This window comes from Mastigoproctus giganteus, chromosome 5 (assembly GCF_048544385.1).
Source record: "Mastigoproctus giganteus isolate SK-2022 chromosome 5, ASM4854438v1, whole genome shotgun sequence".
Classification (NCBI taxonomy): Eukaryota; Metazoa; Arthropoda; class Arachnida; order Uropygi; family Thelyphonidae; genus Mastigoproctus; species Mastigoproctus giganteus.
The window spans coordinates 166,025,797-166,043,616 of NC_143579.1; the positions used below are offsets into that span (position 1 = coordinate 166,025,797).

The window sequence follows — 17,820 nt, forward strand, 5'->3', positions numbered from 1 at the left end:
ACACTTAACTGACTTATTCATTCTACCCTACATAGGGAAGTGTAGATAGTGATGGATATACAGCAATACCTCGCTTAGCACAGCTTCAAACAACACGGTTTTCAATTAAGTTTAAGTCAAAAATTTACTGTACATATTAAAACTCATTCAATAGCCTAGAAACATACTCTGCATATATATATATATATATATATATATATACTGCAGTGCCAACTATATCCTCTCACATGTGCCAATAACACCCCATGGGCATTCAGCGGCAACGTGCAACAATGTTCAGTACTCTTAATTCCATTCTGATGAGGTGGCATGATAGCTTTTCAAACTTTTCATTTCACGATTTAATTTTTACCCCTTTAAATACGATCAAAAATATATTTGCATCTTGGCTAGAAATCACTGCTAACAACATACATTCTGTTTGGCAAATAATTTCACTGGTCTTGAATCGCAAATTAAAAATTTGGAATTCACTGCTAAAAGCAAACATTTTTTTAGTGAGCTGTCAATCAGAACAAATCTTAATTTTATAAAACGTTTATTCATGTACATAAATTAACATCTAAACATAATTAACAGCAAAAAATAAATAAAACTTGTGTGCCAAATCGATAAACAAATGACAAGCATTACTGCAAAAGGATTAGACTACTGTTTTATGCATATATGCATTGAGGCAGTGAATGTGTTAATAGAGTGTACTTATTGTTGTTATTTGGTTTTTAGGAGCATTAGGAACTAAGGCCATATTGCCCCGGGGATATGTGGTGGTCATTCCCTGACCTTTCCGCAGACTCCGTATTTGGTGGTCATGGGCTCGAACCCCGGTCTAATCAAGAAGCATGTGCTACACACTGCTGCTCCATGAATATATCATGCAAAAAGTATAGGTGGAACAGCACCAGGATATGTCTGCCAGGGGCAAAAGTTGATGTTGTAGGGCAGATATCTTTTAATGGCACAAAAGGTGATATTGCTGTATATGTTGGCACTAATGACCTTCAGAGTAAGAGATCTGCAGATTTACTTAACAAGTATGATCAATGCTGAAATAAAGTCACGAGTTAGGATGAAATTTGAAAGTGTCTACACTTCTGCCCAGACATGATAGGAGGATGTAAATGATGAGAGCCAATCAATTCGGCCCTGGAGAGATTTAGCAAGACTCATGGGGTTGAATTTTTTTTCAGCATGATCTGTGCTTGCTAACAGGAGAGACTGCTTCTACAGGGATGGGATACACTTAAATAGAAAGGGTACAAGAATATTTGCTGATACTATTGAGGCAGGGTTAGGAGGGTCGGAAATTGCTAGATTGGGGGTTTCACAGACTAAAAGATTAAAGGTAACTGCAGGCAAAGGCGAAAGTGATTCTTGCACTGCTTCTATTGTAATGAGCAGCAGGTTGACAGCAAGTTGCTGGGGGCTTCAAAAGCTGCTGGGAGTCATCATTGAAAAAGTAAATACATGGGCTGTGTTAGGGTAACTAAGAGGTGCATGTATACTTGCATGTGCACTATAATACTAGAAGTATAGTAAATAAAATTGATGAATTTGAAATGCTGATCAAGACATCAAAGGCAGATATTGTTGGGATATCAGAGACATGGTGTCACACAGATATAAGCAGTGCAGAATTGGAATTTGGGGAGTACAATGTGTAAAGAAAGGATAGACAGGGGGAAGGGAGGAGGGGATTATGATATTAGCTAAGAAACACATCAAATCTAAGAAAGTGCATCCAGTTGACACGGGTGAACAGTGCAATGCTGAGTCTGTTTGGTGTGGCTAAACACTGGGAAAGGGAAAATGAGAGTAGGAGTATGTTACAGGAGTAATGACTCTGATGAGTACAATGAACAGTTGTGCAGAGAAATAGAAGGGGCCAGTATATCAGAATGTCTAGTAATGGGGGATTTTAACTTTCCAGGTATTGATTGCAACTCGTGGGTTGGTCACTCGTTCGCTAGTAAGACTTTTGTGGATTTAATGGAGGATTGTTTTCTACAGCAACTTGTTCGAGGCACAACCAGAGGGAGTAATACTCTTGATCTGATTATCAGCAGTGATTATTCATGCATTAAGAATTTGCATATAAAGGAACCACTAGGTGACAGTGATCACAGTGTACTGATGTGGAATTTACTTAAAGATGTAACTACCATCAAGAGTAAAGGGAAGGGTTTTTGTTTTCGTAAAGGTGACTATAGTGGTCTCAGACAGTTTTTAAATTCTATACAGTGGGATCGTCTGATGATATTACCAACAGTGAATTCTAAATGGGAAGCCTTCAGGGACTTAATTGTGGAGGCTACTAGGCGTTTCATACCAACTAAGAAATACTGTTCGGGGTTTAGGCCTAAATGGATGTCAGATGAATTAATGAGGCTCATGGTAGAGAAGAAAAATGCATGGGATGCATATAAATTATCAGGCAATACAGAAGCCTATGGCAGATATAAGCTAGTCGGTAATCAACTCACAAAGGAGGTTAGGCAGGCTAAGGCAGATTATGAGATAACTTTGACAAAGGATACAAAGAAAAACAGCGAAGGGGGTTCTTTACTTATGTAAATTCTAGAAGGAAAGGGATGGATCAGATTGGTCCATTTAACATAGATGGTTCGACTATTAATGATCCTGCTCAAGTAGCTTATAAACTGAATGAGTATTTTGCATGTACATTCACACATGAGGAGTTATTCAAGGAGACGAATGCCAGAAGTTTATCAAACTCTAACAGGGAGCTAAATGATTTTGTAATAACTGTGAGCAAAGTGGAGGAGAAATTGTTGAAGTTAAACATAAAAACAGGCAACTGGGACAGTTGGAATCTATTCAGTCATAATGAAGGAAACAGCAAGGGAAGTAAGCAAACCCTTAGCCATAATTATGAGAGCATCCTTAGAGTCAGGGGAGGTTCCCGTGGACTGCAGATGTGGAAATGTATCCCCAATTCACAATGGGGGTTCAAAGGTTAACACAAATAATTATATACCTGTTAGTTTACCTTCTGTTCCGGAGAAAATAATGGATTCACTGGTTAAAGAAGTGATACAGGATCATCTAGACAAGACAGCAGTAATAGTTCAGACACAGCACAGGTTTGTTAAGGGGAAGTCTTGACTGACCAATTTGACTGGATACTACGATGTGGTCACAAAGGAACTGGACGCAAAAAATAATTTTGATATCATATACTTGGATTTCAGTAAAACTTTTGATACTGTTACACATGGAAGACTGCTGTACAAATTGGGGCAGTATGGCATTGAGGGCAAGTTACTGCAATGGATAAAGGGATGGTTGAGTGGGACATTGAGTTTTGTCAATGATATATAGGAATTTTGCTAGCAGAGAAAAGGAGGTGATTATCCCTTTGTATAAGGCAATAGTCAGGCCACACCTTGAGTATGGTATACAGGTCTGGAGGCCTCATTTTAGGAAGGATGTATAGTTGCTATAACGAGTACAAATATGGGCAAGAAGATTGGTGAGAGTAACAAAGGGGTGTGTGTGCTTATGAAGAAAGGCTTAAGTTCTGCAAGTTCTAGCATTTGGAGACTAGGCACTTGCGAGGTGATCTGATTGTAGTGTTAAGGCCTTGAATGGTTTGAGCAGGTCCAATGCTGACGGGATAATTCCACTTGCTCAGATTAAGAAACTGAGGGGGACATAGATTCAAATTGAGGAATAGTAATTGATTGCTGGAAAAGACTTCCATCTGTTGTTGTGAAAGTTAATAGCTTAAATAAATTTAAGATTGAACTACACAAACATTTGGAGTGACTGGATGGGTGAAATTGAGAAGGGGGGTTTTTTTTTTTTTTTTTGCTGATGCTGTATAAGCTTGCTTTCTTGCATCATATGCCTCAACTAATACGCTAATACTTTTTGACTCTATTTTCACTATTATTGAAGAATTAAATCATCTCCAACTGTGAAATTACTGATCACTCTTTAGTAATGAACCATACATGATGATCGCTCATTACACATTGCCTGCCAATGAATACAATTCACTTTGGACTATGTGTGCAGTGGATTAAGTTGTAAAATGCAACTTATACCCAATAACTGTGTAACCCATCCCTACAGGTAATCTAGGGCTTAAGATTAATTACAGATAATTAACAGCAATTGTAGTTACTATTATTGTCTATTAGTAATATAAGCCTGAATTACTTAGATAACACTATGCTGCACTGCAATTGAAAGAAATTTTTTTAGGATTACTTGCAAAATTAAGAGCTTATTGAAATGAGATCATTGCAGCAAAATGTGGACCGCTGTAAATTATCCCAAAAATCATTTCTTTCAATCTCAATAGCGCAATGAAATTGAAAGAAGTATTTTCTGTTAGTGCAGTGTTTTTATTTATTTTTTTCTTTTGTTCATATGCTTTTGAAATAAAACTATTTTTTTTTTTGTTTGACATCATTATTTTCTTCGGTCAATATCACCATAATAATAATACAAATTACGTAAATTTGTATTATTATTACACAATTACATTATTACCATAGCTTTTTTAAATTCATAAAAAAAAAAAAAAAAACTTATATAAGCATGTTTTGCTGTGAAAAATGTAAGAGAAATGGGAATTGATATTAATCTATCTGGCAATGTATATGCTGTGCACGTAAGCGTCGCTTACGTGCACAGTTCAAGAGGGCATCGAAATATTTTTTGATATTGTTCTCTAATTGGTTAATGCTTTCGGTATTCAGCATTTAGGATGGCAAATTTTATTTTGCTTACTGGCGGCATATAGGAATGCACACTAGTGTTCTGACATTGCTGTACAATAAGTAAATATAAGTAAAATGAAAGCCAGTCGTCTGCTGCCAGCCTAAGAAAATCCCGAGAAATCTCGGGATTTATCTGGCTAATACAAAATTAGCCAGATAATTGTCTGAGGAAATACGTTTCAATCGTAAATTTGGAAGTATCATTGTTTGCTTCGGATATTATTGTATCCCAAGATATTTCGTGTAGTTCCAAATAACTTTAAAAACTAAAAACGTGATATCTCGGGATAATCCATGAAGGGGTTAAGGAATTGGAGGATATTTGAGAAAATGAAGCTGTTTGTGCAGGGCAAGGTTTCTCAAACTAGACCGTGGAATGCAATGTGCTATCATCAGCAAAGCTATGGTCTATTAATGTAAAAGAGAAAAAGAGTAGAAGAAAGAAGTGAAACCCCAGCATCAGTGAAAAAACTAGACGACAGAAACCCATCTACCATCATTGTTAGGAAGAGGTCAGAAAAAAGCTTGATACCCAATTACAAAAAACAGTCAGCTTGTTAAGACCATTACACCAAACATGATCAAAGGTCTGAGAAATATCAAGAGCAACTGCTTGAGTTTCGCCAAACTTTTCCATTGAATTTCTTCATAGATGAATAATATAAGGCAGTATGTAACCAGTGGATTGATACTGACGGGATCCATACAGGTAATAATTAATCAGATGGAAAGTTTCTAGATAGTTTAGGAGTTGGTTGATGGATTTCTCCATTACCTTAGAAAGAGTAGAAGTAAATGCAATGGAATGATAATTGAATGGGGGGGGGATTTGTCACTCTTTTTAGGAACTGGCTAGATATGATCAAATTTTAAAACAGAAGGGAAAAACACAGATGGAATAAGTAAGTGTAAAAGACAACACAGAAGAGGAATAAGCTAAGGAGCACAGGTTTTGAGAACAAGTCGAGAAATACCAATAGGGCCTGGAGCTTTCTGGGAATCAACACTTCAAAATTCTTCTGACATCCATTTGAAGGAACACCACAGGAGGCACTGAGTGGAATGTACTGGGAATGATAGAAATTGGTTTTTCAGGATCATCAATAAAAGAGTTAGAAGAAACAGTAGGATGCTAGTAACTCAGCTTTATCTTCAGCTGAGGATTCAATAAAACCATTAGGTTTTACGAGGTGGGATACTTACAGGCAAAAGTTTCGCAATAGCTTTGGCAAAAGAACAGAATGCTCAACTACCATTTGGACAAGGTGCAAGTTTTTTTCCTAATCTTACCCTGTTCAAAATAACTGTTTTACAATTGTTGTGAACTTTGGTATAGGCAGAAAATAAAGCACAGATTTGGATGCAAGCAAATTGTGATATGCAATATTCTTATTTTGACCAGTTTTAGCAAATTTACTGGAAAACGGAGATTCGGATAAAGGAAGAGATTTTAAGGTGGACTGTGGAATAAATAATTTCCTCCTAAAGAATAATTTCAATGACGTGATCTGAGCAAACATTGACATCAGAAAATTTAAAACAGTAATCCAACCAAAGAAAAGGATCAAAATCTCAAAGATCAACCCATTTTGTATCCTTGTAATGCCAAACAAAATAAGGCTAAGAATACCCATGAGAGAAAGACTCCACCGGAGAAACGACCACCACTACAAAGTTATGATCTGAGTGCCTAGAGGACCACTCCCATCGACTGTGTGGTTAGGATTGTCTGGTATTCTGGTAAGTAAATTTAGGAGAGGTCATTAGTGATTGCAAAAGCTTCAGCATCTCAACCAGCTGGTTCGTGTGACTAGAAAACAGAAGCCACCTGAAGTTGTGAACATAAAAATCAAAGAAATGTAACTCGCTGTTAGGAAAGCTGGACTGGAGAAAGTCTGGTTTCAAAGAATCCCAAATGGATTAGTGGAGTTAGGAGGAAGATATAGGAAGTTTCTAAACAAGGATCTGGAAGGGGTCTGTTCACAAGCCTTTGCGGACAACCTCATCCTGATAATAGAAGCTAACTCCAGGGCACAACTGGAAATACTGGCAAACCGTGCATGCAAATTCTCCAAGACTGGGCAACACATCATTTACTACAAATCTCACCGACTAGACCAACTCCATACTCTTAAAGGGAACACTGAACACCCGCAGACCATCCCAAATTAAAATTAGCACTAGAACAATAAAGCTCAGCACAGAGCTAAAATACCTGGGTGTCATCTTGGATACCCGCTTATCCTTCAAACCACACCTAAACTACGTAAGAAGAAAAATAAGAAACTGCACTGCCTTAATAAACAAAATTGCCCGAAGAGACTGGGGACTTAAACAGAGAACGATGATGTTTTATTATAAAGCAGCCTTCTTACCAATCACGACATACACAGCTGGTGCCCGGTACAAAAAGGCCAGCACAGCTGCAAACCTAAGAATACTTGATTCCATACATAGAATCATGCTACTCACACCTGCAGCACAGTGAGCACACACACCCTGCAAGCCATCGCTGGAACCCTCCCCTTGGACCTAGAGGGTGCCTCTAGGTCCAAGGGGAGGGTGCCTCTCCGCACCACCTAGAGGTGGTGAGGAGAGGCACCCTCCACAAGCTCGCTAAAGGCAATGCTTGTACACACCTTGACTTCAATGTAGATCCAGGAAATAACCACATTGTGGAAAAAAGAAGACTCCAGACCCACTTGCTGCAGGTATGGCAGGCAAGACGGAATGTCTCCATCAAAGGTCGGATAACAAAGTTCTTTCCAAATGTAGATAGATTCCTAAATTACCAGCCTGGTATGCACCTGGTCAGTTTGTGACATACCTACTCACAGGAGATGGTGCCTTAAACGGCAAACTAACAACCCTAGGAATAAATGAAAATCCAAATTGTACTTGTGGCGATCCAGAAACTTGGTCGCACTTAATGTTTGACTGCCACCAATATGACGACATCCGCTGCCAGCTGGTGACAAGGCTACAACATTCACCGAAGGACCAGGAGCAATTCATCCTGGACGATAAAGAACCATATAGGGCATACACTGAATTTGTGCAGAAACTGTTTCACAGATTCTGTGAAATGATGCCGAGTCACACTGGCCCAACAAGCAAATAACAACACAACTGGAAACTAAATGGAGTGACAAATGCAGAAAGACCTGCAGACCAAAACGGAACAAGTAACAAAGGCCAACTAAGGATGGAACAAGCAACATAACAACAATATAAAATGGGACAAACTACTATTCCCACAACAATTTTCATACCTCCAACGAGAATAAAAGGACATGGTCTACAACTCTGTGACTGACTTCAATCCTGAACCTGCAAAAGGGTCACACAGAATTGAACCATGCAGCTTCGCTGCCATCAAAGCCTCGTTAAGAATCGAGCACCTGACTCAATTCCTTTCCAACCCTACCACAGCAGGGAGGAGACACATTGTCTCCCCCCAACCCTCACCAGAGGTGAGGCCCATGCGTCACTGACCAACTGGGGCACCTCCTCTATCACTCCCATACTTCTATCTTTACCTCCCCAGTTTTCTGTCTCCCCCTCCTACTCTATCTATATACAATGCGACTGCCCCCACACACTAAACTTAACAACAATCAAAATAAATTCCCAGTCTCAGCCTATCCATCTAAGTAATACCAAATCTCCCAGCGGTGTGTACAGGCATACAATGTATGCTTTATACAGACAAGCGAAATGAGTATATACACATACATATTACGATTTTTTTTTTTTTTTTAGGTCCTAGCCACCGAAATCTCAGGAAACTAAGCGGCAGGACCTGCCAGAGTAACTAAGTCTACTGGGTTCCTGGTCTGCCTACACAGGGCAAAGGTGGACAATGTTGGGCCTCATCAGGGGTCCAGCAGCTAAAGGAACAGAAGAACAACGGTACATGACAACACATACAATGTCCATACACTTTTAAATCTCTGGCATTTCCAGTCAACTGGTACACTCACAATGTAATCAACACGGAGATGGGGGGACCCCTGGTGCCACTTGACACACTTTATGCTCTAAAATAGCTTGGGGTGGTGCTGACTAGCTTCTGGTCAGATGCATGTTTTTTGGTGCTGATATCAAATGACATCATTCTGCGGACATCAAAGTTTTGAAGACTGAACAAGGTAAACCAAAGTTACGATGACATTAAAAATTCTGTATGTTAGCGTTACTTTCGCTATTGCCCAAGTATATAGATTACAGATGAGTAATTAAGAATAAATGTAGGAACCATAACATTCAACTGATTTTGATAGAAATAACTATAGGAGTAATTACTTGAACTGAATAGTTGCATAAATCTTTTTCATGATGATTTATTTATGTCCAAGTGGTTTTAAACTTGATCGAGAAACTGTGTCCAAAAAGTACAGTGACTGGCTGGCAGCCATATTGCTCTTCTTCCCCTACCATTTAGGCCTTTGTTCTGTTGTTGTTTCTGGCGCTAATCATGTGACTGTCAGTAAGTTTCAGAAAAGTGTGCAAGAATATTTATAAACTTCAGTGGAATCCAATGGTGAGATATTTTGAATGTTGAGGGTTGAACAACCAGTTTTCCAAGTTATTACTTGTTCCTTTGTAGTGAAACAGGTCACCATACCGCTCACTATACTGTAATAGGGAGTGCTCTGATACAATGCGGTACCACATACAAAACTGGTTAGATTGGGGAGGGTGCTCCTCTTGTGTGGAACTGCTAGATAGAGTTAGGACTGAACACTCTGTCTACCCACTCTACAGCAGAACATTAAATACCACATCTTATCAGTGCTTTCCCCCCACGTGGAACTCTAAACTTAAAAGTCACTGTGCATCTGGGACGGACACCAATATCACTACGTGTTCGGAGACATAAACCTACTAAAAATGTAACCCAGCTTTCTAAGTGAATTTTGAATTCTGGTATCCCCTCTGCTGCATGATCTGTGGGGTTAGCCAAATCTCTGATTTCGTAATTTCTTGGCATAGAAATACGCTACGAACTTGTAGTTACTTTCTTTCTCCATATCTTCGATTGCCATTTACATAGGCATCCTACACCTGTTTGTCCGGAACTGTTAGCTGATCCAAACCTTGTGAAAATACCACGAGACGCTGAAAATGCAGCTCTGCTGAACACTATAGCACAGGTGCCTGCAGCATTTCCTCCTTTTGGTGCAGACCAACCTGAGGCTGCAGATGAAGTGAAATCTGCACCCCAAACCAAGCGTAAGTCCAAAAAACAAAATGGCCCAAAAATGAGATGTCAACAAGAAAATTGGGACACTCAAGAACCCCCCAGTTCCCAGGTGGAGCATACAGATGAAAATAATCAGGAACACAACAAGAGCCGCTAGATCCAATGCTCCTGAAGGGACGATCCTTGAAAAGAACTTATCCCTCAGAACTGCACTTGAGGATCCGCTGAAGGACTCCAGCAAAAAAATCACTACTGGACTCGGAGGCAAAATTGTGAACATTTGAACCAAACTTGAAACTGTCCTACTCCGGACAAATCTCGACTGTGAATGTGTAAAGCCAAACTTGAAGCTCTACAGTCAATGGGGAGCAAAACAAATGCAACAGTCTGCTCCCTCATGCACAAGCGCTGAGGACCTCACCTAAGGAGGACCAACCTGCAACCTTGGTAACTTCAACAGGGTGCAAGACCCTCCTGCCCACACCACATCTAGTTATACTCCGCCCTGCCAATATGGACAAGCACACCACCAGCGAATAAGTAAAAATCCTGGTGATAACCAATTTGGCAGTTGACTTTAAACAAACCAAAATTAAGTCAGTCAGGAAGACACGAAACGCCGGCCTCATTATAGAGACGCAAACAAAACAGGATGCCACAAAAATAATGTTCAACAAGAAAATCCAGACGCTTTGATTAGAAACCCTGCCTCCCAAATGCAAGGTCCTAGCATAATCATTTTCAACACTGACAAGGATCTCAGCCAGCTGCCCTCCAAGGTGAGCTGTACTGCAGAAACCTCCAACTGACCCACCTGGCAGAGGACCTAGCAAGCTTAGTCACCCACAAATTCAGCACAAAAGCCAAATCAGGAAACTTCAACAACTGGATAGTAGAATTGTCACCAGCGATAAGCAAGACAGAGTATTTATAAACTAGGGCAGCCACCACTTTAGAGAGCATGTGGCTGTCCCCAAATGTTTCAGGTGCTGCTGCTTTGAGCACACCACACACACACACCTGTGCCCAAAGCCAGCCCACCTGTGGTCACTGTGCAAAAAGTGGCCACGACTTGTGCACAAAAAAGAAATCCTCACCAATCTGTGAAAAACTGCAAGGTGCAGAAGCTACCAGCGGATCATTCTAACAGGGACAGCAAATGCCCTGTGTATTGTCAAGTAAAGGTAACATACCAAATGAGATTCTACTATGGCAGTACACCTTAAACCATTTAACTTAAACAGAGTAACCTTCATACAGCTAAACACTCAACATTCTAAATCAGTTACCACACAGCTTACAAAAAAGGAAAATGAAGAAAACCTGGACATCTTCCTTATACAGGAACCGCATGCATACAACAGAGAGATCAGGGGGATATCCCCTAGCCTATAAAATTGTTCAGGACAGCAGTGAGACACCTTGGGCCTGCATTCCGGTGAGGAATCCCAGTATCAATGCTACAAAAATCTCCAATTACTGCACGCCATGGGCTGTTTGTGCCCACATCATCACCACCTCCCTGGAAGATTTCAATGCAGTTTTGCTATATTGTCGCCCGAGAGGGGATATTTTACCTGCAAAGCTTATATATACTGACTTCCTGAATAGCAAGATCATCGTGGGAGCAGATGTCAACTGCCGGTCTCCGGCGTGGTTAGCAAGATCACAGAGACGTGGCGAACACAATGAACTGCGACTGGAGAACTACCAGGCAAGTAGCCCATACATAATACTAAACCAGCCAAATAACCCAACCATCTTTTCCAGCTCGATATGGGAGTCTACTACTTGAGGTGTCTAGCAATAGACCTCAAGGTCTATTGCTAGACACCTAACCTCTTGGACCATCCAAGAATAGTGGACCAGGTCGGACCATAGAGCAAATACATTCGAGCTCAGATGCTCAACCTAGATAAGCTGTTGATAAGGCGGACAGGCCTCTATTCCAAACCTCCCTGACCACTGCAGTCCAATCCCTGTGTTGCTGGACTAACCCCAGATCAGCACCAGATTGCAGTGGTTGACCTCATCACGACAGCTGCAAACAACTCTGTTAAAAAGAAAAATATCTCCCCAGTGGAGCTATTCCCTAGTGGTCCCCAGACCTACAATGCCTGAGGAAAGAAGTCATTAGGACAAGAAAACTCTTGCAGTGAATGCCAGCAGCTGAGATAATAGAGGCACTGAGACAAAAATCTTCTGTGTTGTCAGAAATCAGTACACCACAACCATCCACCAGCGCAAACAATGCTGTTGGGAGAACTTTGTATCTACAACTGGGAACGATGATCCCTGGGGTGTTGTCTACAGGGTAACTACAAAAAAACTCCCCAGGGGTGAAGCTATCTCTGCTACAAAAACGACCTAAGGAACTTATACCCAAACTCAGCAAGATTCTGTGACAAACATCCTGGATACTCTGTTTTAGAACCCCTAGCTCCTTCCAGTCAGGAACAGAAAATCCATGTCAGGATAATGACACTTATCCTGACATAGGATTACCTACGAAGAACCTCTCACCAAAATAGAACTGGATAGCAGCACTGAAGATCAAAAACAGGAAGTCTCCTGGCATTGACCTCCTAGAGCCAGATATCATTAAAAGGGCCGCCGAAGCCATTCCAGAAGTGATAATCAATCTGTTCAATCACTGTCTTAGGGAGCACCTCTTCCCACAGGCTTGGAAAACTGCAAACCTACGTCTCATTCTCAAAAATCCCAGTAAGAAACAGGACCTTCCGGAATCGTACAGACCAATCACACTCCTTTCCATACTGATCAAGCTGTTCGAAAAACTTCTGAAAAATCGGATTGAAACTCATTACAATGCAACAGGCCTACAGTCGCAAAATCAGTTTGGCTTTAAGAAAGCTGTACAACCCTAAATGTCCTCGTAAGCATCAATGAAGCTGCAACCTCAACAAATCACAAATATTTCCTTGTTATTGCAATAGACTTTGCCAGAGCATTTGACAACTTAGGGTGGCCAAGCGTCTCAGCCGGCTCCAGAAGGCCAACCTTCCAAAAAACCTGTTCCAATGTATGAAATCATACTTATCTAACAGATATGTAACTGTTTGAGCTCCATACTTTTCCGTGACAAAAGAGGTGTTCAGAGGCTACCCCCAGGGCTTTGTCTTAGGCCCCTTCTTCTGGAACCTGGTTCTTGATGACTTCCTGAACCTGAATCTCTGCAACATTGTTTCCTTGGGCTATGCAGATGACTTGGTTCTGGTGCTTCCTGGGGATTCCAGAGCCCTACTGGAGACTACCGCTACTCTGGCAATTGACACCCTTGAGAACTGGGCTGCAAGCAATAACTTCAAAATTTCATCAAAGAAAACAAGATCCATTCTACTCAGAGGAACCTTGGACATCAGACGACCGCACCAAATCAGGATTCAGAGTTTAACTATCAATATGACTACTGAATTGAAACACCTCGGAGTGATTCTTGATAAAAATCTATCGTCTATACACAAGAAAATTAGAGTCTACTCCGCACTGTTTACAAGAATAGCACACAAGGACGGGGGTTTGAGGAGAAAAACCCTCAGCCTCTACTATAAAGCCATCTTTCTACTGGTAACATCATACGCAGCTGGAATCTGGTTCCACAAGGCCACAACAGCTGTAAACAGGAGAAAGCTGGAGATAATACAAATATGTATATTACTAACCGCCTCAAGAGCTTGTAACACAGTCAGTACTCACACACTCCAAGCCCTTAGAAGAACCCCCCCCCCCCATGAACCTGGAGATCATTCAACGTGGACCACTTTATCAGTTGGCAAAAGGCCGGGTGGCCATTTGCCTTGACTTTACAACCAACCCTTCAAATGATCTTAAAAATGAAAGGAAACGCCTCTCTGTTCACCTCCAGCTGACCTAGCAAGCCCGCTGGGAAGCATCCAGCAAAGGACAAATCATGAGCAAAATTTCTGCCCGCAATACAAATGGTATATCCTAAATATCCATCATGGCTTGCCCCTGGAATCTATGCCACCTATCTATTCACTGGCCATGGGGCCTTTAGAGACAAGCTTCAGGGTTTCAGACTCAGCAATACGCAATGTCATTTACTGGGAACATTTACTTTACACCTGTCCTCTCTATGAGGATCTGCACCGCAGGCTAATCAGTAGGATCTGTCTCTGTCTACGAGACCAGGAGCACCTTGTAATAACAGAGGAGGACACATACCGGGCATTTGCTCAGTTTGCCAAAGATCTCTTTGAAAGGAGAAGGACATTCCCGCAACCTCAATCGCAGCAGCGACCAAAAGACAAACCTTCGATCAACAGACAGTGATCAAACCTTCCACTAAGACACTCAAACGTGGAAACATCATCTGGATCTGCCCTCCCTTCTGCTGGTAGCAAGAAGGCTCAAATGTGACAAATCACCTAACATCAAGGAATACTAAAACATGAAATAAACTTTCTGGACACACATCTTTGCATATCATTGGGACCATCAATGCAAGAAAACTAGAACATGACAATACAATGACTAAAACTTAATTACCTAAAATATAAATGCAACCTATGAGAGGATTGCTGTACACAAGAGCCCACGCATTGACGCTATTGTGCCATCACCAGGAGCTAGACAAAGTACTATCCTAGAGCAAGAAAAATGAAATGTGACAAACTAGGACTGAACTGGACCACAACTGCAGCAATTAGCTGCCACCAAGCCATTAGGTGACCCAAGGCCAAACATCTGGCTCAGCCTGCTTTCACTCCCTTACTAATAGATTAACAGTAGCCACTGGCAGAGGTGAAAGATTCTTGCACTGCTTCTATTGGAATGAACAGAAGCCTGAAAAACAAGATGCAGAATATTTCAGATACTGCTGGGAGTCATTGCGGTACAAGTAAACACATGTGTTGTGTTAGGGTAGCTAAGAATAGAAACAGGTGCATGTATACTTGCGTGTACACCAATGCTAGGAGTTTAGTAAATAAATTTGATGAATTGGAGGTATTGTTCAAAACATCAAAGGCAGATATTAGTGGGATATCAGAGACTTGTTGTCACACAGATATAAGGAATATCTGTGTGACATGAATTTGAAAATATCGTCAAGGAAGCATCATCTATTGCACAGAAATGGGGTATACCTTGTCAATTTGCAAATAACCAGAGGCAATTTGTTAAGAAACATTTTGATGAACTGGCAGAGGACTACAGATTTGAAAATGCGGAACTATTCTTTAAAGTTAAGATTTTTTATTGTGTAACTGACTCAGTGACAACGGAACTGAGACTCAATAAATTTTCTGACTTGTTTGAGTTTCTTACTCCAACTCAATTAATTCAAATTGATGACAATTCCATTATAAAAAATGCAGGTGTACAAAATAAATTTTCAAGCGACTTTTCAGAATCATTTAAAATGCAATTACTACATTGCATAAAGTTACTAAAAATTGCAATTGCAAAAATTAAAACTATTAATGAATTTGCAGAACTAGTCATAGTAAAATACAACGATATGAACGCTAGTTTTTCGGAAATGTGCTCCTTACTGATATTATTTTTGACAATTCCGGTTACTGTATCAACCACGGAACGCTCTTTCTTAAAATTAATATTAATTAAGAATTATTTGAGAAACACCACGGGACAAAAAAGACTATCAGCGCTAGCACTGCTTAGCATAGCACAAGAAGCTGAAAAAATGGTTCTAAATTAATTAATGACTTTGCCAATGCTAAATCTAGACGAAAACCATTCTAAATCAAGTTACTTCATTTCATTTCATTTTCAAAATTATTTTTCATTTTTATATTTACAGAATTTAATAATTTTGTTTTTATATTGTATTGATAAAGATTTTAAATACTCATTTACTGTTGTATTGTGAATTTTTTATTTTTCCCAAAACTAAAGTGACCAGACGTCCCAAATTTAAGTTATTTGCTCCACATTGCAAACTGTACCAGAAAATGTTCCAGATTGAACATGTAGCCTCCATACTTAATGCAAATCATTTGCATTATGTTTGCTGGGAACCAATGGTGAACGGAAAGAGTTTTTTTCGGTAGTATACAAGTTGTGAACATCAGAAAAAACACGAATGACTGACCGTAGAAACGCTGAAAGCAATACTACATGTTAAGTGCAAGTTTGCTAATTCTTGTGAAAAATTTTATGAAGAAATAGCAAATAATGAAGAATTATTAAGAAAAATTATATTATTTAATTTCTATTACTCGTATTTGTTAAAATAAGTATGTATGTCTATTATTTCACAGAAATAACTATATAATATAGGCATTTCTGTGAAATAAAACAAATATATATGAAAAAAAAAAAAAAATATATATATATATATATAGGCTATATTTTTTTTTTTTTTAAGTGTGATTTATTTTATAAGTTTAGTTCAAAGGAGTATATGTATTTAATTTATATTTTGTAAGTGAATATTTTTTTATATATAAAAAATTTTAAAAATATATGTATATTGTTTTTAGGTAGGGGTTGTAAACTCAATGTGCCACATTGGAATACTAAGGATCTCATCACTTTAACCAAAACAATTTTTTTCAAGAGGGGGACCCCCACACTAAACTTTGCATCAGGGCCCACTTTTTCTAGTTATGCCACTGACCAATAGTAAAGCAGAATTTAATTAATTATGATACACTTAGATAGTAAGATTAAGATTTCATCCTTTATTTTAATTAAAGGCTGTTTGATAAAAGGATTACTATTCAAATAAAGTTCAGTGGTATGAAAAACAGAAACCAAATCAAGTCAAAGTACTAACAGTAATAATAACCTTACCTGGTAAGTGACTACCGATATGATATATCTTATGTGTGTATTGGCCATTACCACCAGGTCCATTAGTGTATGGCTCATTTACCAATATCTCTACACCACTACCAGCACCTCTTGATTCTTCTCTACTCTTCCTCTGAGGAAGCAAATAAAAGAAAACCATTTTAAATTAATAAGAATTCTAATAATCACAAATGTTTTACAACTTGATATTGTATTAATTAATTCTCAGTAATATGGAGTAACCCTCACTTTTAAGATCACTATTGACTATTTCAGTGACAGTTGATCTCCACAAATAACCATTATAAAATCTGTGTAATAGCCATTTATGGTTGATCGGTGTATCCAGTTTTATCCAGAATTCAGTTAATTTAAATCAGACTGTGATCATAAATTTTCTTGACCCTTGAATCAGATGTAACAAATAAAACCTGGCTACTACTCAAGTGAACAAGTTAAAAATTTACTAGTGTTCAATTAATCTTTTGCATTACAGAAGCCTTGTCCACTCAAAACAGTTATACAGGTCATGTTTCTTCATACCAAAAAATATGTTGATAATTTAAAACAATTTTTTAATGTTACTGAAAAAAAAAAAAAATCCATCTTGTTCTTGTTGGTAAGAGGAATCAGATTGTCTTTTAAATATATTTCTGAATCATGGTGCAGTTTCCATATTTTATGTTTTCCACTATTTCTGGATTTTTTTTCTCTTGCTTCCATAGCATGTTTTCAAGAATGATGGATGTCTGCCATTGCAATTTGGACAATGAGGGGACATTACAGCACAATCAGTTTAGTTGTGTTGCTTGGATCAAAAAGTAAGACATTGTTTCATGACAACGTTGTTTGGAAGCAATATTTCTGGAACTTGTAGAACCTGACTGACCTGCTTTCACTGATGTTTGGAAAATTAGAACTAAATGTGAGAATAATGCTTATTTTTGGAACATATTTCTATCTTTACAAGTCATGACTGCCTCTCTTTGTTTGAATACCTTTTTTCTGTACAGCTCTTGAACTACCTCTGATACAATTAACGGGTCCCAATTCTGATATGGA

The 17,820-nt window shown here is 39.1% G+C and overlaps 1 protein-coding gene across 1 annotated transcript in view; it reads right to left on the reverse strand.

Moving 5' to 3' along the window:
• Window positions 1–17,820, reverse strand: part of rdgB (retinal degeneration B) — a 597,535-nt gene that overhangs the window by 542,285 nt on the left and 37,430 nt on the right. Inside the window, exon 2 of the mRNA XM_090373500.1 lies at window positions 16,759–16,891. Within this exon, the coding sequence (XP_090229626.1) occupies window positions 16,759–16,891 (133 nt within the window). The remainder of the gene's footprint in view (window positions 1–16,758; window positions 16,892–17,820) is intronic.